We start from the raw sequence: 25,443 nt of genomic DNA on the forward strand, positions 1-25,443 counted from the left end.
CAGCAAGTCGTATGTTGGATTCTGGAATTCTGGCTTGTTGCTGGGGTCCGTGCAGTTCATAGTTCATAGTTACAGAGCAGTTCAGAGAAGCATTCAGAAGAACTGGCATCCTATAATAAATGTAGGAACTTTTGTACACTACAGCCAAATTCAAGACCTTGAACTTGTATAATAGAGGCTTGACTTCCCCAGTTCATCTTCTGCTTGGTTATTAAGAACAATTCAACATATTTTCCTGGACTGGAGTAATCTATGTCAATGCTGTGGGAGGGCAGAAAGAGAAGGTCAGCTGTTTTTAATACTGGTGTTTTTCGCCTCTGCCAGGGCGTTCTAATTATACCCTGGATAAAATATCAAACTTCAAAGTCCTTCACACAAGGAGGGTTCTCTGTTTTCAGTGGCATTAGATACACATGTATCACATAAACATATGTATAATAAATTTTGATCTGTATTGGGTAACTGTATTACCTGATTGCTCTGCTCTTGTTTGATAGTATCTTATTGGGAGCACTGAAGAATTGGTGACATATAGAAGTATATCTTGTAGACTTAGCTCCATTTTGCAGCTGAAGAAGTTATTCAGGGTTACATTGAGCCTTCTCCATCTCTTATGTGTTATGACTGACCGCTGGACAAGAGATAAAGATTTTTAAGTAGCTTAGTGGTGGTGTTATGTATCTGGCCTGAGAGAAGGATTCAGAAATTTTCTTCTAGTAATGATAAAAACATAGTTGCTTCTAGTGTTTTTTAAAAAGCATAACAGGAAAAGTAAATGAGTAGGAGGTGCTCATTAACTTTATATTAGAAGGTTTTTTTCTTCTCTCCCTTAAAGTGTCTGCTGTGCTGTTTTCCTGCGATTAGCTTTCATTAAGACCAAAATTTATTCTATTACATTATTTTCTATGCCAGATATGCAGTAATTAAATAGTTCAGAAATGTAACACAACACTGTGAGAAAGCGTTTTTCTGTCCCCTGCTGTTATGTGGTAGAAATCTTGTAGTGTGTTTTATAAATACATTTTTTTCAATTCTCATTTATGTGGTTTGGGAAGTATTGTAGGAGATATTAAAGTGTCATGACTATTAGAAAAGTGCTCTAGGGAGTTTTGTGGTGCGCCCTACTTCCCCCCCAAGTTATTGGGATAACTGGAAAGCAAAATTTGCCATACAGTCTTGATGGTGTTCAAAGAAAAGCCAGTAGTAACCAGCTGTGTGGTTTTGCTTCTCCTTTTCTACGACTCTGCTCCACTCTTATGAGACCCCACTGCAAGTACTGTGTTCAGCCTAGGGGGGCCCACAACATAAGAGGGATGTTGACCTGCTCAGTCGAGTCTAGAGGAGGGCCATGAGGGTCATCAGAGGGTGGGAGCAACTCCTGTGAAGACTGGCTGAGAGAACTGGGGTTCAACCTGGAGAAGAGAAGGCTCAGGGAAGACTTTGGAGCAGCTTCCAGTTCCTAAAGGGGGCATGCAAGAAAGTTGGAGAGGAACTTTTTACAAGGACATGTAGTGATAGGAGAAGGGGCAATGGCTTTAAACTGACAGAGGGTAGATTTAGATTAGACATTAGGAAGAAATTCTTTACTATGAGGATGGTGAGACACTGGCACAGGTTGCCCAGGGAAGCTGCGGGTGCCTGATCCCTGGCAGTTCAAGGCCAGGTTGGACACAGCTTGGAGCAACCTGGTCTAGTAGAGGTTGGAACTGCCTGCCCATGGCAGGGGAGTTGAAACTAGATGAGCTTTAAGGTTATCCTTTCCAACTCTGACCATTCTACAATTCTTTTAAGTTTTCAGTGATTAGAGCAGTCTTAAGCATTGAAAGAGTCTGGATTCACACAAGCTATGTTTAAGAATGTTTGTAATCCTCAAACACTAGCTCAACGACTATGTGATGCTGAGAACAGAGCACTTTTAATTCTGAACTAGGCATTTGTTTATCCTGGCTACATGGAAGGGAAAATCTGCTTCTTGGTTAAAGTATTCTTTGGTCAGATGGAGGTTATTTCTGTGACTACAAAAGTAATGTCGTTCAGCTTTCCTAGGTACTTCCTGTATTTTTTTCCTGTTGTCAATGAAATTTTGGAATTTTATGCTTTTTATGCTGTGAGATGTTTCAGAGTGCAGACTAGGTCTTTTTCCAGCTGAGACTGCAGTCAAGGCAGACTGAAGCAATATGCTCTGAGAAGAAGTGTGAATTTTCTCGTATGTTTCAGTGAGCATTAATAGGAAGACTAATTAGGAAGACTTGAAGCCAAAATTGCTTCCATCAGCTGTAGTTGGATGCATGTGGCGTTCCAAGTTTAAATCTGTTTGAAGAATTTGGAATCAGAAGTGAGGAAAAGAAGTTTAAATCTAACTCAGGGCTTAAATTTAGGGTAGAATCAGGAAAAATAAAAGTCTAACAGAGTTACCATATGAATAACTCTGTACTCTAACAAAAATGGTGGAGATCATATATTTGTAATTATTATTAGTTTCAATTCCAGTTTCAAGACCACATGTAAAAAATGGTACCTCACAGTTATTAGCAACATGATCCATCAGGCAAAAAGCTGGTAGTATTCTACTCTCCATTTCTTTTTCCCTAATGTGAGCATCATGTTTGTATTTTATGGACATCATCAGCACCCTGTGAATACCTCTTAAATTGTGTTGGTCCATTTCAACCAGCTCTGACAGTTTGGTGAAGTCTTAGAGATGGCTGTGTGCTGTAGCTGCTGTGAAAGTAGGTGGCAAGAGACAATGTGGTGGTGTGAGCTTGTGCTTTGAAATGGGAGTGTACATGGTGGAACAGGGACTCAATATGAGGCAGGAAGGCTTCTGCAAGAATTTCTACCTTCTTAGGAACCCTGGCTCCTTTGGAACTGGAAGACAAGTATGTAATAGACAGGTACCAGTCAAGGAACTCTGTAATTTTTTTTTTTGTGGACTATAATGCATTTTTTTTTTCTTCTGTTGTCCTGCAAGTGCAAGGAGTGATCAAGTCTGGTCCCAAATAGGGAGAAATACTGAAGTTGAGGTAAAGGATCTTTATTTGGATACATAGCAAAAGAAGTGCTGCCATTATAAAAAGTGGTTGCACCATTGGAAGCTCTCTTTCCTACCTGAATTTTTTTAATCAAAGCAATTTCATACTGTCTATCTGCCATGAACCTAATGAGCAATATGAGCTTGCTGAGGTGCAGCCACATGACTCAGTGAGAGCTAATCCTCTAATGAGTGGATTAGGTGTTTATTTCTGGTTGTCCAGAGCCTGTGATGCTCAGCACATGTCACTGGGTATATGAGAGCTCTCAGACAGTCCTTAGTAACCTCTCTTTTACCTTCCTCATCTTAGCTTTTCCATCCCCTCCTGAATATCACCTCACAGATTTCTCTGTTCCTGATATTTGAGCTTGGGTTACATTTAATAAATCATGCTACATATGGTTTCTGAGTGCTGTTGTATTTGGTCTGCATATGACACACAACCTAAATGGAACATGAAATTTTTGTCTTGTCTTTTAGTAAATCACCTGGGGGAAGTGTTGTGCTTTAAGCCCAGCTGACAACTAAGTGGCACCACATGGCAGCACACTTGCTCCTGCCTCCTCCCCCCAAGTGGGAGGGAGGAGAGAGTTGGAATTATAAGCAAGAAAGATGATGGGTTGAGATTAGACCAGTTTAACAACTGGGGGTAGATGAAAGGAAAAAAACAAAGAGAAATGAAACCCAAGAAAGATGAATTATGCAAATGATGACAGTTGCTCACCACCAGCTGATTAATGGCCAGCCAGTCCCCAAGCAGTGCCCTCTCCACCTACCTTCCCCCGTCTTTATATGCTGAGCATGACACAATATGGTATGGAATATCCGTTTGGTCAGTTGGGGTCATCTGTCCCAGCTGTGTCCCCTCCCAGCTCCTTGTGCACCCCCAGCCTCCTCACTGGTGGGGTGGGTGACAGGCAAAAAAGGCCTGTGTAAGCCCTGCTCAGCAGTAATTAGACCATCCCTGTGTTGTCACCACTGTTTCCAGCACAAATCCAAAGCATAGCCCCATACCAGCTACAGTGAAGGAAATTAACTCTGTTCCTGCCAAAACCAGTACAGGAAGTATATTTTGAATCAGTGAGATTCAAAAGAGATGAGTTGTGTCCGAGAGGCCATCATTAATCTGGCTTGTTTCCAGCACTGCCATTTTAAAGTGCATTTAGTGATTATTTTTTTTAATTATTTTTTCATTTTTGGAAAATGAGAAGAGGGGTGATGTAAGAGGAATCAGTCCTGAGACTCACGAGTTATGATACCTCTACCATTTGTGATATACAAGCTACCTAATATTATGTGGGGAGCTGCTGTTGCTGCTGCTTACTACAGTTTTCTTTTTGTAATGATGGTGTCTGAGTAAAACAAATTTGAAAATCTCCCACTTAATGTTTCCATTCTTATAATCTTGAATGGTTTATAAGATCTTACTTTGTCAAGAAACCTGTTACTTTCTATTTCTGCATTTCACCTTGAATTTGATGTTTTGCCCTCTGGGCACTGATGTTAATATGAGTTCTGTGTTGTACTTATGTGATAAATCTTTCTTCGCAGATCATTCAACTTCAAGTGGTACATCCTCATTTAAGCCCAGCCAATCACTGGTTTCTATTCCTACTGCCCATGTGATGCCGTCTAATGCCAGATCTTCATTTTCCAAACACAGGGAAGCTTTCAAGTCTGATGGCTCGAAATGGAGTACAAGCTTTGTACGGTCAGGAGGAGGCAGAAATCAGGGTGCCCTGGACAATTCTCTTGACATGAAAGATGCAAAACCTGTGAGAAGGTGGTCTTCCTTGTCTAAACTCAGCTCACCAAATACCTTCAGCCAAGATGGTAGTAGTCATTCAGTGGACTCCAGGGCCAGTACAGACAAATCTGTGTCACCACAATTAAGGACAAATGGGCCAAGTTGTTTGCATGATAGCATGGAGTTGCTAAAAATTGAGGACAAAGAAACAGGGAAAAAACGATCTTCTCTACTGGACTGCAAATACAAATTTGAAACATGCAGCAAAGACGATTTTTCAGATTCCTCAAGTAGGAGACATGCCTTAGACTTGACCTACAGTGCCTTACCTGAAAGCAAACCTACAGCAGCCAGCAGCGAAGCATTTGGACAGAGATATGCGACTCTAGGACAGCAGGCTGTGAGTGGAGCTCCCATACAGCCAGCAGTGAGGACTCAAATGTGGCTGAAAGAGCAGTTACGTGCTAATCCCCTGGAGTGCAGGACTGCGGAGGAGCCCTACGGCGTAGCTGCATGGCACGTGCAGCAGCTTGAAGATTTTAGAACTGGAGGTGAGCAGCCTGTGCAGGTAAGGCTAAAGCTTGGTGTTCGCTGCCACCATGTGGCATCCCGAAGGAAAAACATCAGGCAGGTTTTAATGAAATAGAAATGGGAGCAGGTCCTTTTAACCAAGTGATACTGTTTTAAACTTTGATTAGGGATGCTGCTGCTGTTTCTCAATATCACCTGAATGTCAGCAGGGATTTTTTTTTTGGCGTCCACTTATGGTTTACTCTGCATGAGACATCCACTATGCATGAGATGTCCACTGTGGTTTATCTGCATGAGACTAGCATCTCTTTTTGTGAAGCTGGACACAATAAGAGGTCCATCAAATAACATTTTCAGAAGTTCTTAAGAGAGCCTTTGGTCACAGTGTTGTAGGGAAGTGGGGGGAAATGTGAATGTTTTTTTTTTTTTGATCTAAGCAGCTTTACAAAGATGCTACATGTTTCAGTCAGCAAAATAATAGGGTCTCCTGTGTTCTGCAAGGGTGAATATTCACATTAAGTGCTAGGCATAATGATATTAAATTCCGTTTGATACTACTGCAGGTTTTTAACTAATTAGAATCAACTAATGGTAGTCAATGTGATTCCCTAAAGTAAAATATGTAAGTATTGTGTCTCATACTTGAAGTATTTTCATGTACAAAACATCAAGCTTGTGGTATTGAGAGAGAGAACGCTTTCTAATGTGACAATTTACAGTCTTTGTTTCCAGCTCTTCCCTTAACAGCAAAAGGTAGCTTATGAAGGAAGGCAGTATTTTAAATCTAAATGTTGAGGTGTACCTGTGTAGGTAAACTTGGCTTGCCAAAAACTTCCCAAGCAGATTACAATAGCTAGGATATTATGTGAGCAGAGATAATCTAGCTCTGTGTGTAAACTACTTGTTTTCTCCAGCCTGAGGATATATGAAGTAATTTACTAAGAGCTTTACTTAAATTTTGTTGTTTCTTTGAAGGAAAGATGGACAAATGTATATTGAAGGAAAGATGGACAAATGTAGAGGCTCTTCAGGTTTAATTTTGTTCTTAATGGTGATCCATTTTTTTTTTTATAAGGAAATTTTATTTATAAAAATTTTATTTAAAAAAAAGCCAACTGATATGGCCAAACTGACAGTAATCCTTAAAAAACTCTCTAAAGACCTGATACTGTTTCAGGGAGCCACCTATTCCATTACCCTTACCACTGCAAAACCCCCTCATCTTTCTTTAAGCTTTTTGAAGATTCAGTGTTGAAAAATTCCCATGTAGAGGCAGAGGCTAATGGGGTTCTTTCAGAGCAAATGTGACAGAAACTGGCTCATTACGGGGGCTGGATCGGGGCACTGCCAGTGGGCTTCTGGCAACTCACAGCTACCAGTGATGTCAAGGAGCACAGGAAGGTTTATGAAGTGACTTATTTCCTTCATTGAGGTGAATGTCTCTTCATCATCTCGTATGGACCTTTTGTTTGGGATGGATGTTCTAGGAACTTATTTTTTGTTAAGTCACAACTCACAGCTTTTTTTTATGTCTGGCAAGAACTTTTTCACTGTTGATTGTGATTAAATACAGTGTCTCCTTTTTGTATGAAGGCATAGTTTCATGTTTGGAATGGTTGAAGCCCTGCATATGTTACTGTGGTTATTTAAAAACTTTTGTGCGTGCAGATATTGATACTGAGCTGTGTTTTAAGGGCAGAGCCAACAGAGGGAGCACAAGCATTAGTTATGTTTTTGGCTGAATTCATAAAATAATAGGTGCTTTTCAGGTTTGTAAGACTAAAGCATGAAATTTTGCCTAAACACTTCTTTTTTCTTTTTTCTTTTTCCTCGTTATTTTTGTATCTGTATCGGTAATGATTATGTATGTTACAGGATCCATTTAGCCCTGGTTTAGGAAGCTAATGGCCGTTTGGTCAGCCCTGGAAAACCGGGAAAGTCCTTGAAGCTGTGGCCTTTGCTCTGCTTACCCTGACTTCCCACTTGAATGTGAGGGGGGGCCCCAGGGGCTGTGACAGTAAATTCAGGACACAAGGGGTGTGGAGGAGGCTCCAGGTGGCCTTAGCAGGTGGAGCACCTCTTCAGAAAAGGCGCATCATTCCGCTGTGGGTGTGATGTTTGTACCTTTGGAAATAGATTTCCAAATGGGATCTGGTCTGTGGTTGTTGTGTAACATCCTGGAGTTGTATATGAAAATTGTTTTCTCTAGCTAATGTGTCCTATTTAATGGATGCTTTTTGAAGATAAGTATTATATGTGTTTCCTAGGAACAGATTTTGACAGTAAAATAATTTCCATGCACAATTTATTTTTTACTGTACACAGTTTATATTTTACCATATACTTTATTTATTCTCGGTGTACTGCTGATCTTTCAGCAGGCATGACCATTGTGATACCTTACTTTTTTTAACTCTCGGGTAACACACAACGGCGGTTCGCATTTACTGCACTGGGAGGCTGTACAAATCTAGATAAAAAGACTGTGCATTTTCATATAAAGGCATTTCTCAAGGCCAGATCCTCTTGTCTAGCTCATTATCTGAAAGCACCTAGGTAAATACTGTGTGCTAGCCCAGAAGATGAGTAAAAAAAAAAGCATGCTTTTAAAATTGTGGGAGATAGTAAGGTGTAAGAAGAAAGGTTTCAGAAGGTCACAGATCTACTCACTAGCTCTGTACAATGTTGTAGGCATCACTCTTTTCCATTGTATGGGGCATCTGTATGATTTCTTCATGGTGTGCTAACTTGTGTCAGAATTTAGCAGAGCGAATAGATGGAAATTGCGTAAGTGCATCTTTTTCCTTTAAGGTATCTGGTTTACTGTTTTTTTTTTTTCCTTCATGAGGAAAATGCTGCTTTGTTAATGTGTGTGTGTGGGCGTATATATATACACACCATGTATATAAAAGTCACTGGAAATCAAATTTTAATGCAGTGAGAGATAGAGATAACTACAACTATCTTCATTTCAAAATGGAAGTAAGTAAACTTCATGCATACCTAAACACCGCAGAACAAAAGTTGTGAAACCTTAATGGAAAGAAAAAGGTAAAATCTTCTTCAAATACTATTGTTGCCACAGAAAAGTTTATTCTGATATTAGCTGAAAGCTAGTTTTTCGTATGGTCCTGGCAGTTAACTAAAAATTATTCATGTCAACATTTTTCCTGTGTCACATGTTGATAAACCATACTTTTCAGCAAGATGAAACTTTTTAACATGAGCAGTTATCACCTTTGCTTAGTGGAGTAAACTCCTTTACTGTGAGTCACAATTAAGCTCTTTTGTTCTGTTCTTTTGGCTGTGAAGTTGGTAGTCCAGCAACTGGGATTCTGTTTGTTACATTGCGTATGTGGGCTCAGTCTGGAGTAAGCACTAGCAGATGATGGGAAGTCAAACTTGGACCATGCTTGATTGCAGAAAGAGACTTGGCACTGGTTAGCTGATAACTTTGCCAGTTTTATATGTCATCTTAAGAAAATGCGTATTTCAGTTTGAGCGATGTATTTCAGCATTTGTTGACTTCATTGCTGATTGAGAGGAGGTTGTATATTGTTTTTCTTTCTGCATGCTAACAACAGGGTTTCTTATATGCTTCCTTTGTATGTAATTTTGAATCTGGGAATACATGATTGTTGATGACACTAGTAGTAAAAAGGAATGTATGGCTTGTTTTTTGTCAGGGTTACCTCATTTATCTCATTTTAGCTATTAAACTGTCACAGTGGTTTCCCTAAGATAGGGAAACCTTCGACTATGCAGACAGACAAATAAGCTTTGTGCAGTCCTGAGCGGAGTATCAGTGAATAGCTGTTTTGTTGGGAAAATGTTTTTTATTCTTTAGACAAGAGTGGGCTTCATGTCAGTTTGTGTGGTTTTGGTATGCTTCGAGCCATCTATGTCAAGCATCAGCAGAAATCTTCCAGAGTGATAGATAACTCCGTAAGTGTTAGGACTTATATCCCTTGTGTACATATATATATATTTTATGTAGAATATTTCAAGATTATCAGAGTATTTAATAAAGTGCTTTCAGCGATGTAGCTATGCAAAGTTTTCTGCTTTAAATGCAAACAGGCAGGAACTGATACTGCCATGTCAGTATTAAAAAGTTATAGATAGGTAGTTTGCAGAAGCTGTTTCAAATGTTTATTGCACATAGAGTAGGTGGGAGAAAAGCTTTTGTTTTAACTATCCATGCTGGCCTACCTAATTGTGCTGGTTTGAGCGGGCTGGATTTAATTTTCCTTACAGTAGCTAGTATGGGACTAGGTTTTGTATTTGGCTGAAAACTGCGTTTCCAGCCCAAACCAGCACACTAAGGCTGTGTAAGCTTTGGAGTAGGTAGCATAGAGCAGAATGTGGATACCTGTTAAAGGTAGGACTGGTATAAGCTGTGTTTTGCTAGGCATACTGCTGTTTCGTAGAAGTCTTCTTTTAGCTCCAGCGCAGATAAGTTTCTTCCAGATCACTGAACCACCCACAATATCCAGTAATCTGGAAATCCTGAGGATGAACAGGAGTCAATCAGCTCTGTAATACACTTGGCACTTCTGAGAAGTGCTGGATCAACAGTGAATGTGCTGAATTGGGGGCGTGCTCTTGGCAATAAAAAGCTGGAAGCTGAGGCTTCCCCGCCCCATGAGCAACGTTGGCTTCATTTGCATGTGTACAAAAGACTGTTCATGTGTGTATGTATGGCATTAAATTCACTGTACAATACATATGCATTGGTATAATTTGTTCTCATGTTGTCTTTGGGAAAGGGAGGTCCTTGTTTGGCCCCAGTGTAATACATATAATGTACTTCTGGCCACCTTCTTTCCCAGTGTGTATCAAGTGTATAGAGCTGCCTGCCTTCTGGGCAAATAATTCCAGCAGAAGTGAGCTCTTGGTCACTGTCCTTCCAACGACCTGTGGGGAAACTGCATCCTGTGAAGGGCCATAGAAGAAGGTCGTGTAAGAAGCTTATGTTGCATGCTGAAAGTGAGGACAAGCTATGGACTGGATGATTGCACTGGCAAGTAACAAGTGGTCTGTCAAATATGGCTTGAGGGCTCCCATACTGCCCACTTGACCTGTGCTTAAGTGGTAAATCCGGCTTATTGAGGCTGTAGGACACTTCCTGGGTTCATGCAGAGGCACCTCTTGCTTGAGTGCAGGTCAGTGTTAAGGGCTCCTAGGGAGAGTTATGATAACCCTTGCTAATGGTAGTTTACTTTTCAGTTGTTTTGACTGCTTCCCTTTGATACTGTTGGATAACACTAATGCCTTCTGGCTTTTAAGGTGTTGCTATGAGCTGTAGGTGGTCAAAAGAGGTATAATAATTACATTTTCATATTTAAACTTAACTTATCCCCATCTCAGTTGCTGCAAGCTGCTTTTCATGGATAAAAAACTTTGTTTCCATCTAGAGCATCTGTGCTTTTGCTCTCCACAGATAATTTGGTGCGTGCTGTCAACCCAGTGTTTGTATTTCATTCTCTCTTCCTGCTGTTTCTGTGTCATTTCCTGTAATGTTCTACAGAAACTCCATTTAAAAAAATCGATTTCTGCTGTCCCTTTTTGCAGAAATGATGTTCTCTGAAGGCTGCATATCTTTTGTAGATCTTTAAATACAGGTCAGGTGTAGCAGTGAGAAAACTACAGTAACTGATGACACATACTTGGATTTCTTCAGGTACTCAGCAAGGCTCTAGGTGCTTTCTTTACTCAGAGGCAAGTAGATGATGGTGGACAATTTTTAGGATTGCCTTCTGATAAAATAGGCATGTGGATACTTTGTCGTGTATTTCAGTCTCTGCAGGATTTGCATATTTATATTCAGATAGTTTGAAGTGTCTACATTATCATTGCAAAGCAAGACTTGAAGCAGAACTTCACAGAGGTTCACATCAGCTTCACAAGGATAAATGCGAGCACCAGAACCAAGACAATAAGCAGAAAATTGAGCAGCAGGTTGACACCTCTGTTGTTAGCAAGATCCATGATGTGCATTAGTCTGCCCTCTTGTGCTTGCTGCAGACTCTTGATGGTAGATTTGGGTTGTTCCTGCAGTAGTAAGCAGTGTAGAATCACACTTAATTTCATTGTGTCCTTGGCTGTTTGCTTGGTTTTAATTTCCACCACTTAAGAAAAAAAACGTTTTACAGTAACTGTTTCCCCCTCCCCCCCAACAAAAGAATGTGGATGCTCCTTCAAGTCTAATTTTCCAAATGCCTTAAAAATAAAAGAAAAATAAAGTTAGTGATAGCTTTCATCTTTGCAGGCCCATGGGATTTTTCAAAAAGAATGGCTGTTCTCAACACCTACTTGTTTCAGCAATGGACTGTTGAAAATTCCTTCTAAAAGATCTCTATAGATGCCAAAACCACTCAACTTCCTCATCTGTGCAAAAAGTCCCGCTTTTAATAGGAGTATTTCCTACCCTTCTAGGGTTTGGCATCGTGCAGTGGGTAATGTTTTGCCAGCAGTGTGCTGTGTGGGATTAATTGCAACTTTGCAAATGCCATATTAAGAATCTAGATTGGGCGGGCAGAGGATGCATCCTGTGTGCTTTTAATAGCACATACGCAATAGCTTATTTTAAGATAGTATTAATAACTTAGCGATTGTGTTTTTTATATATAGAAAAAATAGATAAAAATGAAAGCAACGAATAGCCCTAACAGTGAAATGTTGCCAAAATGTCCTTTTAATAACTAGCTGAAGTTTTAGGAAATGCCACAAGAGGGCAGTGTTTTACAGTTTTATATTTTATTAAAAATTATTGCACTTTTGTATTCTTTTATCTTACAATACAGTGGGCTTATAAAGCAATCTGTTTGACTGAAATGTCGGATATTACAGTAAATCTAAGGTCTGTTTTAAATAATTTATATTACCAGGGTTCTTGCTGAGATGAGCAGCAGGTTTGAAGGAATCCTTATTTATAAATTGCTGTTTTTAGTCCTTGCAATGAGCAAGAGGCTTTGCATGTATCCTTCCACAACTAAAACAGATTCTCTTCTCTACCCCCCTGTTTTTAACATCTAAGCCAAAACTAAAAGGAAAAACTACATTTCTGGTGAAATAAAGATACCTATGGATCTTGTAGGACTTCACAAATATTTTCTAATTGTATTCTGACAGATGCTGTTTATTAATAGCCATACAAATACAGGTATCTGGCCTGTAATCTATAGTATAGCAGTATGCATCTTGATATGAGCAAGAATACTCCCTAAATAACTGCTTTTGTTACTCTGCTCTAATTTTGGCGGAGAGGATACAGGTAAAGTATGGCATGAGTGTGTGTGTCTGTGATTATTGCTTTGTGTGCAGTTGTAGCAAAACTTGCATTAAAGACCTTTATGCCAAGGGGGTTGGCAAATATTCTGTGCATATTTTGTGAATAATTTTGTTTAAGCCTATTTTACACTTGTCTTTCCACTGAGTGGTTTGGTTCTGCTGCTCGAAAGGGCAATTGTTGGTGAATTGGTACAGAAAAATTAACAACTGCAAGTACCTGCTGCCCTCTAAAGTGCCTCACTCTGGCTAGTGTTGATTAGAGCAAAAGTTCAATGCTGAAATGGGTTGTCTTCACCTACAGAAAAATGGGTAGCTGTAGCAATTTTTGCTGAAGAATGACTGAGGAGACGCATCTTTATAACCAGAATAATCTTGTTCCTCATTTAGCTCTTTCCAGAGTAAAATAGCCACTGAAGTTTGTCTTTAGTGGTTTTTTTGTTGTTGTTGGGTGTTGTTTTTTTTGAGGAAGAGTAATACCAGATTGTTGCCTCTTTGGCTGTCTTTATTTACTATCAGTATATAAGATAAATTTAGCCTTGGGTAGAGTGGAACAGAGAATTGAAAACTTAATCCAAACTACATGCTGTGTTTGGAATTTTTATTACAGCTCATAAAAGTAGTGAACATTTTCATTACACTTACTTTAAATTCATTAGGCTCTCATGTGCACTAGTTACTATGAATTATGTGTAAATGATTTGGACATCGCAAAATAGGCAAGATTACTGTTGAAAACCAAAACAGAATAAACAGAAGTATCAAGAATTGGAAAGCTGGATGATGATTTGCTCTTTTTCATGTAACTTTAATAAGTAGATGATAGAATGCTTCTAAATGGAATTGTATTTAAGCATCTTGTTTTACACATTAATATATTTTCAAGCAGTCATTTTAATAAATAAAAATACAGTAGATGTTAGTTTTAACACCCATATAATTATACAAAGAAGACTGTACTATATACAAAAGGTTTTATGTTTGTAATCTCTGGCTTCAGTTGAAGAGATACAGAGGATGGTAGCGAGACTTTATGATCAGCATTAATCCTAAAACAAAAATGAACTATGCAGTACATGCAATTTTATTTGCATTGTTGTAGAATAGTAGGGCTTCCAGTTTATTTATACTCTGGTTTTGTTCTTAGTTGTTAATTGTTGGTTTATGTTTTGTATTTTTAATAAATAATGGCCTTTCAGCTACCTATGAGGAAGCTGGTAGGTTTTTTGTGAGAGAGGAATGAGAGTTTTATTTTCCTAGTAATATTTTACTTTGATTTTTATGTATTACTGGTTTATGAAACAAATAATCCCAACGCGTCCTCAGAATGTATGTACTGATGTTTTACTCTAACACCTTTTTTCTTAAGGAAACTTTCAGTACTATAAAACTATTGTCTATTTCCAGTAGTTTTTTTGAAACATCTCCATAGCAAACTAAAACTGGAAACCCTATCCATCACAAAAACACAGATGTAAAAAACATAAGAAAGTAGCTTTATATTTTTCTGTTCCCTTCCCACCCCAAAGTGCACTGCTTGTGGCTTTTCTTAAGAAGAAGAATTAATAGGAAACTGTGATTACTAAAATCTCATGCATTTGTGAGAGTGGTCAGAATGAATGAGAGGGAAATTAAGATTATTTTGACAGTTTGAATCAGCAATAGTCATATACTAATTTGCAGGTGGGGATGTGTGTTGCCAATCTCATCAGCACTTGCCCTAATCCTTTTAGAGTAGCTAACTAATTTCCTCTGGTGATTAACCTTATTTTGAAGTCTGGTCTCTCAACATTCTGTTTGCCAAAGAGGAAGCGCATTACCACTGGCCTTACTTGCATTCCATCAAATACAGAGTTTTTTTCCAAACATTTCTTCCCTCCCTGCTTAGGTGCTCAGCATCAACCTCCACTCATGGAATATTAAGTTTTAAAGTCAGAATGCAAGATTAAGATAAACTTGTTTCAATTTCTGTATTCATCACTAGGGTTGCTTACGCAGAATGGTATAGAAAGATGCTTGTTTAAAAATTGGATTTTTCTTTGACCTCTGTCTACCTTGAACTTTCTTGAAAATAGGAAACTGTAGATTTTCTAGGAATTTAGCTTAATACCAGCAACATATAGGAGGGTTGGAAGTCTGCTGCCCAGTCTTGTTACTGAAAACTGTTGGAGTAGAAACTTCATCTTTTATGGGTGTAGGCTGTGGTTTATATGTTGAAAATATACTTCTGCAATGCTTTGTGTCCAGTGTTTAACTGTTTATATGACGATTTATCTTGGGGAAATACTTGCCTTTTTTCCCCAAGAAGCATTTGCAGGTGTAAGTGGTGTTGTTACTTGAACAATACACTTCAATACAGCAGTAAGGGTGACCTAGACCTTCCTCATTACCGTATCAGATACCAGCTACCTTGTGTGACATTGGCAAATACCAAGTTCTCTTCAGCTTCAAGTTATGGAAATTGTAAGTTACAGCAGGCCATAATAAAGGTGTCTGACGCGAAATATTAAACTCTGAGAATTATTTCTGAGTTATGCCAACTGTCATGTCAGTTGAATGACTACAGAAAATGGAATCTTTGATACCAGTGTGGAAGTCTCCATTTTTTTCTACAAAACACAGTGAAAAAACTTTTCAGATGCCACTTAGTTCTGTAAGGATGTATTGAGTGAAAAATACTGTAAATGAAGATGCCTTTTTATATTTTTTTCCTTCTTTCTCAAATCCAGGTGTGTGGGGTGTGTATATATATATGTATATATACACACACATGAGACTATATATATAAAAGAACCCTTAAATAGGGAGGAAAGCAAATGGGATTTTATTTCAGGGTTAGAAGAGGTTTTTTGTTTATTTTCATATTTCCCTAAAAAAAAAACAAAACCAAAAACAAGAAAAACCCCACTAAACCAATGTGAATGCCTTCAGTTGATAATGCAACGATAAAACGTCTTTGAGTAAACAGAGCAGAAACTTCCCTAGGAGGCATTGAGGGCTCTGTGCCTGTAAATGCTTTTTTGGGCAGACGCAGGTCAACTTTGGAACCGCACCAAGGGCTTAAGGACTTTCAGAGAAACCTGAAAACACTCTGCCCACCACAAAAGTGAAGTTTCCATTTGTGGGATGTAGCTAAAACATTGAGGAACTTACCAACTCCATGAAGAGCAGGTACTTTACCCCATTCAGAAAAGACATCTCTTGATTGAGACATAAGGTCATGCACAGCTTTGTAACAACAGGCTCTGAACACCGTTCTTTACAGAAGTAGTGTGTTTTTAATACATGTAGCAGGTAGTAAGAGACAGTGAGATAGTTGGCATACAGCTCTAGTCCAAGTGCTAGCCCCTCTCACAAGAGGATCCTTGCATTGGGTGTCTTCCCTCTGGGGGTGACTCTCCTAGGGGACAGTGCAGAGAAGTGCTGGAACTTCAGAGGAGCATCACAATGATACAGATCAGCAAGAGGCAAATTAAAATCAGGCAGAAATTCACAAAGAGCTCTTGGAGCCTTTGGCGTGCTTGTGGGTTCACCTCAATAGTTGAGGCTCTCCTCAGAGCAGAGCGGGTTATGTATTGGACCTTCTCCATGGCAACAAGAAAGCAGAGGGCACAAATCAGAGCTTTTAAGAGGGCAGGAAAGAAGAAAAGTTGTCAGGAACAGTGCAAAATGCCTATTATCTTCTCTTTTTGTTTTAGAGAGCCTTTGTGGAGCTGGGAAAGCAGGAAAGTGAAGAGTTAGTAATACAGAAGTGTTTTGATCAGTACAAATAGAGATTGTTTTAAAATTCTAGAAAGCCTGAAATTAATAGATTGCCTTTACCATGATTTTAGATTAAAACAGTTTTTTTATAATTTTATTTTTCAAGTTTAGGTCTGTGCTGTATTGTGCTTCTTCTCCTGAAGACTATGGAGCACCTGCTTCTTAACAGTGCTAGGGAATTGTAAAATGGAAGTTGTGGATATGTGGGTTTTATCCACATCATTGATATAGGTCCTAAACTTTTCATCCTTTACAGTTTATAAAAAAGCCATGGCTGATTTCCCTCCCACCTCCACTTCATTTGTTCAAGCACAGGTGAAAGCCTGGTGAAATGGCTAGAGCCACAGACATTTCAGCAAGGAGATCTGGATATTACTGCTGGCTATTATTGACCTGGGCAGATAATCTGATTTACCAGTACCTTATTTTGGAAGGTGTGGGGGCAGGAAACCTTGCTGAAGCATTTCCATTCCAAACAAAAATTCTTTATGGTGTGTAATTAAAAACTAGTGCATCACTTTTATAGGGAATTTTTAGTAATGCATTTCTCAACAGACAAAACAGAGTAAGGACTAATGTGTTTTTTGTAATACACATCTAGGACAATGTGTTACTAAATGTAGGTGCAAAGGCAGAGCACTGCCATGAGGAGCAAAATAAAACGTGTATATAACTTGGTCTCTGAATTGTTTTATTTTAAGTATATCTTAAATGCAGATGAAGTATGGGGTGTCAATTATCTTAAAATTCTCAAAGAGCAGTTGCAATGTAAAACACTCCTGTATGAACTTTCTGTGACAAGAGGCTGGCTTGGACATATGCATGCTTAGCTTTTTAGTGAGGTGGAATCTGTAGGTGCTGCCACAATATGAAAACTTGGTTTTCAAGATGATGTTGAGACCTGTATCTCTCAAACCTTGCTCCTAAAGCTGAATGTTTTGTGAATTTATATTGTGATCATCTCTTTCCCAGGCTTCTCCTTGTCAGATATCTGCTGCCCAAATAACATAAGTATGACTGAATCGGATACTGTGTTGTCCACGAATTTGTCTTTAGATGTGGCTAAAATGGAAAAACCTTGAAGTAAAACAAGCATCTTTCAGACTCTTAGTTTTTTGTCCTTCCATGTAGGCCTGTAGGGTCAAATAGTACTGTATGAGCACAATATATGTGCTGCCAGTGCCAGTGTTGTATTTAAAAAGAGGCTTTCAAAGGAAACCAGATTACACATGGGTATTTTAATAACTTTAGAGGATTCCATGTGATGACATCTCCTCCTAAAACTGAACTTCAGATTTTGTAATGATGTTTTGAACTATAGTTGATCTTAACCTTATTGTGAATAAGATACAAATCAAGAACTTACTTTTGTAGTGACTATAATTTTTCAGCTTTGTTTGACTTTATGCTGTGCCTGGTTTTGTCTATTTAAGCAGTTAAAGTGCTTGCCAAGTATTCTGCTTAGCTTTTTGCTTGTCACTGTCTGCCCCAAGTGCAGTAAAAGCAAAACACGCACAGAGATTCTCAGGTGACTTGGCCGAAAGTACATTTGTTCTCCCAGCCCATGACAGGCAGGGGTGCATTAGGCTGTTTATCTTCTTCTAGACAAGGCATGTTAGATGAACCACTAATGCATTTACACGAGTACAGAAAAGTTTGTGTAACCAGCTTGTGTGACAGACACTGCACAGAGAACAGTATTTCTTGTGGATTACTTGAACACAACTTGTTACATCATTTTTTTAATGCAGGGTGTATGCAACTTGTGGTCTTCTGGCTGTGTGTGACCTGTGACAGAAACATATCTGTCTTCTTCCTGACTTCTTGAGGCCCTTATAAGGATTGGAACAGCATAAGTTTTTCCCAGCATATATGCACAATAAGTCCATTTCTGTGTGCTGCACTGGATTTAAGTGCACATGTGCTGGCACCTGCACTGCTGCGTTGCTGCATGTTTCACTTGGATGTTTCAAGGGGGAAGGATGTGGGTCTCTGAAGTACTTCCAGAAAAAACAGTATTAGCCGATTTGGCATTGCAGATGCAAGGCCAAGACAGGTAAGGAGAAATAGTGAGATCTCGGGGGGGGGGGATAATCTTCCCTTTAGAATGGGTGAGAGATGTTACTGAGGGAGCAGGCAGTAACTCAGAAGGCACAGTTGAGCTGAGCCAGCATTATCTTTTTGGACATACATGACCAGACAGGCAATGCAAAAGGACCTTAAAAAAAAAAAAGAAAGGTGGTGTAATTTAAAATACATACCTTTTACAGCTAGAAAGTGGTGTAGGGAAGAGATGAGGAAAGGTCAACATAGAGTAACTTGGTTTTCTTGACTTAAAAGCTCATGTAGGTATTTTGAAATGCCAGCCTGTCTGTGGGATTTGTTTTCTCATAAGCAAAGGAATCAAATTCTGTGTCTGTATTACAAAAAGTTTGTCTTTACAAGCGCATGGTTTTAACTAATAAACACATACCTTCCTTGTTAATCCTCCATGGCGCTGTCACCCACCTAAAGTATGCATAAAGAGAAACAGATTCAGTAATACAGCTGCATATGGGTGTCTACCAAGGTCAAAATGGACAGTCTGAGAAATAATTACACAGAAATAAAGGCTCTTTTCCCTTGTTTAGTCCCCTGACCGTGTTTTAGGTCACTGTTAGGAAGTATTATGCATGCACCACTTCCTGAAAGTGCAGCAAAAGGGCACACTATGACCTTTCTTTAAAGTTGCGTTACTCATATGTGACAAGACCAAGTATTGCATAGAAGAAACTGCTGGCTGCATTGTTGTGCAGATATGCATTCAGTCCAGTTTGTTAGTGGATGTGAAAGGCTTGTCTTACACGCAGTGTGAATCTGCAGGTAGAGATCATGGGGCTGACAGTCTGTTTCCATGTAAGGGGTCCCCTACACCTGGTGCCCTAGAGTGAATCACGGATCACAATTGTTGTGTCCTCCTTCCCTGACATGTGACTGTTTCCCTGATTTGTATTAGGTTATTTTTATCTTTGTTCCTGGGTGTCCTTCACAATGCGAGGAGGTATGTGACCGGAGAGAAAACTGTGGGCCACCCTTGTTCCTGGTGCAACTACATTGACTCCATTGAAAGTCACACAGGATAAATTTGTCTCCTTTGGAAATGCCACAGCAATTTGGGACACAGATTGTTTCCTGTCATATGTTTACTAAATGCAGCAGTGATATCAGTGGAATGGAAGAGGTTTGACACACTTGATTTGTTGCTGTTCCATGCAACCAAGCGATGCCCTGAAAGGGCATTGTTAAAAAGTACTATTGTGTAACAGTCTATCAAATAGATTTTAAGATGAGATGTCCCCAAACCCCAGTAATTCAGCTTCATCCATTGAAAATAAATGTATTCATAACCACAATGCAGTGATGCAAAGCATACCATCAAGTTACGTGATCCTTGGTTGTGTTTAAATCTGTTAGCAAAAATTACCTGGCCTAAGAAATTCCTATAGCAATTTGCAAGCAGTGTGATACTCCTAGACAGGAAGGGCATCTTTCTTCTACATGTTCAGAGGAGGTAAGTTTAAAGATTTGTGTGTATAGTGACAAACAAAAAGCAACTCTGCATGCAGGGCTAAATGCTGTTGAACCCAAAGACCCTTGTCACCGTTGTCTGTAGATTGTATGGCCCCAAGAGAAGACATAGCAGAGTTTTAAAGCTTTGCCTGGACACAGCATCTGCAGTTGATGTGTAGGCATCACTGACTGTCCTGTGTTAATGTATATATCGTACTCCAAGTTGCATTGCTTTGTTTTGAACCCTGCTGTAATATACCTCATCATTGGCAGTGTGGAGTCACTGTGGTTGAGACCTTCAGGTCTGAAAAATCTCTTTTTTTTTGGGGGGGGGGGGTTGAGGAAGATGAGAAGTGAAAAAAGAGTGAAGCAGGAAGCAGTGTGAATTAACTTGAGACCTCTGGAGGGTCTCTCTACTGTCACTTCAGTAAGTGAAAGCTCCCAGTGGTAAAACAGAAGTTGCTTACAGGTTTTCAAGAGCACTGGAACAGGTTGCCCAGGGGGGTTGTGGAGTCTCCTACGTTGGAGATACGCAAGGCCCATCTGGACAAGTTCCTGTGTGATGTACTCTAGGTTACCCTACTCTTGCAGGGGGGTTGGACTAGATGATCTTTTGAGGTCCCTTCCAACCCTTGGGATTCTGTGATATGTCATAATTTTTTACTTTTGTTCTTTTTTACAAAGAGACCCCAAGAATTATCGGGTGACTTGCTAGGATTTACCCCAGCAGCTGGGTTTTGTATGAACCTATGCTAGGGGTACAGAATTCTGTTGCTTATTCTCATACTAGGCTGAGAGTTGCCCTAGGCAATTCTGTCAGTGAAGAAGGGTATTAAGGATATTAGCAAATTCAACAGTTGCTGGGATGGGTGAGGGCAAGAGTGCAGACACTAGTGCAGGAGAAGACAGGCTGAGGGAGGAAACTATAAAAAGATGACCAGAGGAAGAGCATGGAAGTGTAGAAGAAAACTCCAAATAACTGTGTAAGGGAAAGGAGAAGACTGCAGCTGGAGTACATTAAGTCATTGAAGAGTTAGTGTCTTGTGCCATATAATGTCATTTTCTCAGTCACCTGCAGAAAGCGCTTCCTTGGGATGGGGCAAGAAGCAACAATTCGTCTCGGAGTTTGGCAAGTGCTGGTAGCAGGAAAAGCAAACTCAGTTTTTCCTCCTTTTTACCTTTTGTGTTAAAGTCTGTTTTGTACTGGAAGTGTCAGTACTTTTCATGCTTGGGAGAGGACAAGAGAAGGCTCACACTTTTGTTTTTCTACTCCCTATCTCATTAATCCATTACTTTTACAGTCTTCCTTTTGACTAGCTTTGATGTTCTCAGTGTTCTAGAAATAAGATTATCAGTAAGAACCTTTATCTGTATTTCAAGTGCATGAGAATGTGACAGGTGTAGATACCAAGAAATTACACCAATGAATAGTTGAACACACCAGGCTTGGTATCTTTTTTTTTTTGGAACTTATCCACATACCTCATGGATAACCGGGACTTCTGTCTGTGTGCGGGTTCGTTAGAGTAGCCTGGGAGCTAATGCTTTGGGCTAGTTTTCAACTGGGTTAAATTCGCTGCAACTGCTGCAGGACCAGGCAGTGGGATCTTGAGCAGGTGCTTCAGCCTCCATACTCATCAATTCCCCTCATCAAAATAAAACATTAAATAACCATATCTTTTTCCCATCTGTTGGTGTGATACGGCTTTTACAGAGTAACTTTCTTTTATGAAATTAAGTCCTTCCACCTCTAGATGCACCAGGTGCCTAACACCTTGTTAGGGAACATAACATTACTTTCCTGTGGAGTTTGTTTCTTCAGTTGGGGTACTTTTCCTAAATCAAATTATTCTTAAAGCAATTTAAAAGCTGCTCTTGTAGCTGTGTAGTTATATCCCATTTTTCTTGTCTTGTGGTCTGAAAAAAGTCAGTGACAATCGCCTTCAAGCTATCTTGTTGCAACCTGATTTTAGTGAGTTCCATACTGTCCAGTGAAGATGCTATATTCCTAATGTTTTCAAAGGATGAGAAATAAATGCAACTTTTAAAAACAGAAATGTGGTGTATACATAAATCCAAATCTCTAAATGCAAGTAACATAGTTGTCCTGACAAATGAGTGGCAAAAAAAGGCAGAAAATTGTTACTTGATGTAAATTAAATGTGGTATTTCACATCTGATTGGTAATACCACCTGCTATGTAGCACATGCTTCTGTCAGGACTGTTGGCTGTTGTTACTCAGCATTTGGCTTCCTGTGATATGGGATGTTATCAGTGTGAATTTTTTAGGTTTAACTTTACAGCTGGGCCATGCTGTCATCTTCTTTAAATTACCTAACTCTCTGGCAGAACAGAATTCAGATGAACAGGCGTCTAACCTCCTGCAGCTATCAATGCAGTCCAGTAAACGGCTGCCTGCAGCAGTCAAGTGTCTATGTATGTTCAATCTGTGTGTGTACGCATAAACTATGTATTTTCAAAGATGTGTGTATGCAGTGTTTGTGTTAGGAGAGAAGGATGCTCTGTGGGGCGAGTAACCTCTCTCTTTACTGGAAAATACGTTTTGTGTAAGACTAACCCTGAAAAGAATCTGTCTATCTCTCAGGATCTTCTTGCTCATTGTAGGCATTGGTTTGAAGGCACTGGAAGGTCTGAAGTGATGCTTCTGCCTACTGGAAACAGCTTCTAGAGAACTTGGTAATAGATTGTTTGCCTTAGAAGTAACAGGATGTCCAGAACTTCCAGTACTTGTCTATTCAAAACTGGCACAAGGCTGCTGAGCACAAGCCTAAGGGCCTGCATGTATTTTTGCCTGATGCCTACCAGTCATTAGTAGGAAATGGAATTAGGTGTGGCTGTTCAGTAACAGGGAAAACGTGCCCCACACAATTAAGGTCTATATTAAAGCTGACTTTTCTAAAACCAGAACCTTAAGCGGACATAACTAGTAAGGTGTGAATTGATAGGAGGGGGGAACATGTTTGTATGGAGAAGGAATTCCTTGAAAACCGACATATTCATGAATCATAATCCTTTTAAAAATATCTGTATATTTAAATATTAAAATGTTCTTTATGTGACATATTTCTGTTTGAGATGCACTGTGCAGTGATTTTAAAACTGGAGTTACATTTTGTTGTATAGTGTGTACATGCTTCCCTTAGTTGAAAACAATTACTTTGCATTTGAAATTAAGTTCATGTTACAAATCTTAGATAAATTATTTCTCTGTTACTAGAAGCATTCTTTGACAAGTTTGGCAGTTATAATGATCAACAAGAGAAAATAAGCCTTTAAAAACATTCACAGCAAAAATGTAGCTTGAACTGCAAGTCAAGCAATTCAATGCATGTTTGAACGTGACATAATATCTGTTCCAGTACTGCTATACACTGCTTACGTTTGTAAATTAAGGGTACTTTTTCATCATACAGCAAAAAAAAACCATTTTCTCTCTTGGTGTATTAGATCAGAAAACTGGTTTTACGCATTAAATGTGGTGAAAGAGCTTTACCTTTGCTTGGCTGTGCTTGGGCAGCTTTGGGGAAACAAAAGTGTTTCTATAAAACTTTGAGTTGCTCTCTTTGTGGATTTTGTATTTAAAAACAATAATAATTAAAAAAACCCACCACTAAAAAAAAAACCCCACCAAACAAGGAAAAAAAATCAAACAACACAAACACCCCAAACCAACAAGAAAGGCAAAAAAAAAAAAACCTCAAAAACCCAAAATCTAAACAAACAAAAAAACAAACAAAACCCCAACCAACCCCCAAATAACAAAAAAAAAAAAAAAAAGCCAAAACAACCCCATAACCCCAAATCACACAACCTCAAACTGAAAACCTGATAAATTTAAAAGGAGAGACGAAGGTCTGAGGAACATGTTAAAAGCTTCTCACCTTCTGGTGTAATGCTACTTGTGTGAATCATCTACCCAAGGAAAGCTGGTGTCCCACAAGCATGTAGAAAAGTCTCAGTTGCCTTTATTGTTGCTAATATACGTTCCCACAGCATTACAGTTTTGACTCGGAGCTGCAGTGCCCACATCTCCATATTTTTTATAACCAGTTGTAACCAGCCCTTAAGTACAGGCATTTTTGTACAAAAGTACAGCTACAGTGCCTTGCTGCAAGAACAAAAAGCATGAAAGAAGAGAGGTTCCTTACCTCTGGTGTGATTGCTAGTGAAGCACAGAGAAGCCTGCTCCAGGCTGTGGGAAGTGTCTGTAGATCTCTGGCAACTTGTCCGAGTCTGTGACCAAGTTGTGGGAACAATTGAAGTGGGCTGAGGGGGGGAAAATAACAAAAGTTTCAGAGGCAGGACTCTCGGTGTCATTCAGCAGCTTGCAAGTTGTGATTGGTCCTGTTTCTGCCTGCTGGCAGAGGCAGTCGCTCCTCTAAACTTGTTCACAGTAATAATGTATTAAACATGGGTAGTATTGTCCCTCCTTGAAGGGAGCTGTGTGCCAGGGCAACCACCTGCTCAAGCACAGAATTAAGGAATCTGGGAAACGGCATGCTCCAGTGGGGTAGCAAAGGGAGCTGCTTGCTCACACCATGCCTTTTCTTAACCAGGAACATAAACAGGAATTTTTTCAGGGGGCGCTTTTGGACATGTTACTTTTGCTACAGCAGTATTTCTTCATCGTTAAAAACCTAATCTGTGGTGTAGGTGATCACATTTCAAATGTTTGTTGCTTTTTTTTTTTTTTCCTTGCAATGATTTTCTTTTGTACAAGGAGTTTCTTAAACTGTATTTCCCATATACATAGTTCTGCTAATTCTGTTACACAGCTGGTATTCAGTTTAGTGTATGATGTGTGTTTTCCAGTATCATCTTTTTTCTCACAGTGCTTGAACTGAAATAATTCTTCTGTATTTCAAGTCTCTTCCAACCTTTCAGTTGATCTGTGGGTTAAAGGAATTATTTTTTTGTTCTCCAAATAAGATCCAGTGATAAATTACAGAGATAAACTTACCATTCCTATATAACTTGAAGTATTTACTTTTCCTTTAAAGCCTACGCCTGCTCTTCCCCCTTACTCCCCCCCATTTTTTCTTTTTTTTTGTGGCTGAAAACTCTCCAAGTGATTTCTTGAGAGCCTGTTCTGTTAGTTCGGACAGGATCAGCAGCTGGATGCTACTTCCCAGGTTATCTTATATATGTTACCCTGTGCTGGGAAATGACAAATGAGACCACAGTGCATATACGGGGTAGGTTTTGTGGATCCAGGAAGTAGAGGATTTACTGAATGTGAAAGGACTGAATTGTTGAGTGTGCAAGCATTCAGTGTAAGGCTTTGCATGTGGAGGCAAAGGACAGCACATACCTCTTCCTCATTGGGAAATTGGAGGCAAAAGTACAGAAGCTCAGCCTAACTGTGAACTTACAGATCTGCTTTTGACAATAATTATTAGTGCTTGGCTTTGAGCAGGGAACCAGACAGGGTAGCTTCTTTTTCTAATTTATTGGGGGGGTTGGGTTTTTTCATTCCATGTAAGCCTTGCTGTGATACATGCTTCAAACCAG

At 39.4% G+C, this 25,443-nt stretch overlaps 2 protein-coding genes across 12 annotated transcripts in view; one reads left to right on the plus strand and one right to left on the minus strand.

Moving 5' to 3' along the window:
* The window catches only part of CEP85L (centrosomal protein 85 like), a 129,080-nt gene that overhangs the window by 66,823 nt on the left and 36,814 nt on the right, over positions 1 to 25,443 (plus strand). For all 5 annotated transcript variants that reach the window (XM_061378091.1, XM_061378090.1, XM_061378095.1 and 2 more), the window contains one exon: positions 4,583 to 5,346. In XM_061378091.1, coding sequence (XP_061234075.1) covers positions 4,583 to 5,346 — 764 coding nt within the window. The remainder of the gene's footprint in view (positions 1 to 4,582; positions 5,347 to 25,443) is intronic.
* Positions 8,381 to 24,516, minus strand: PLN (phospholamban). Of its 7 annotated transcripts, none has more exons than XR_009729254.1 (4): positions 24,081 to 24,516; positions 23,426 to 23,471; positions 18,835 to 18,869; positions 8,381 to 11,440 (listed from the first exon to the last, which is right to left on the minus strand). XR_009729254.1 is itself a non-coding variant. In XM_061378451.1 (3 exons), the coding sequence occupies exon 3, from the start codon at positions 16,187 to 16,189 to the stop codon at positions 16,031 to 16,033; it is 159 nt and encodes a 52-aa protein (XP_061234435.1). In that variant the 5' UTR covers positions 16,190 to 16,312; positions 18,835 to 18,869; positions 24,081 to 24,232; the 3' UTR covers positions 15,855 to 16,030. The 7 variants fall into 7 exon arrangements, 2 of the variants coding, with proteins under 2 accessions (XP_061234435.1, XP_061234436.1); XR_009729253.1 differs by lacking the exon at positions 8,381 to 11,440 and adding an exon at positions 16,199 to 16,312 and having other exon boundaries at positions 24,081 to 24,347; XR_009729252.1 differs by lacking the exon at positions 23,426 to 23,471 and having other exon boundaries at positions 24,081 to 24,346.

The sequence above is a fragment of the Neopsephotus bourkii genome, unplaced genomic scaffold (assembly GCF_033783945.1).
Source record: "Neopsephotus bourkii isolate Nb327-2 ecotype Australia unplaced genomic scaffold, CSIRO-AGI_Nbou_v1 NB_1765, whole genome shotgun sequence".
Taxonomy (NCBI): domain Eukaryota; kingdom Metazoa; phylum Chordata; class Aves; order Psittaciformes; family Psittacidae; genus Neopsephotus; species Neopsephotus bourkii.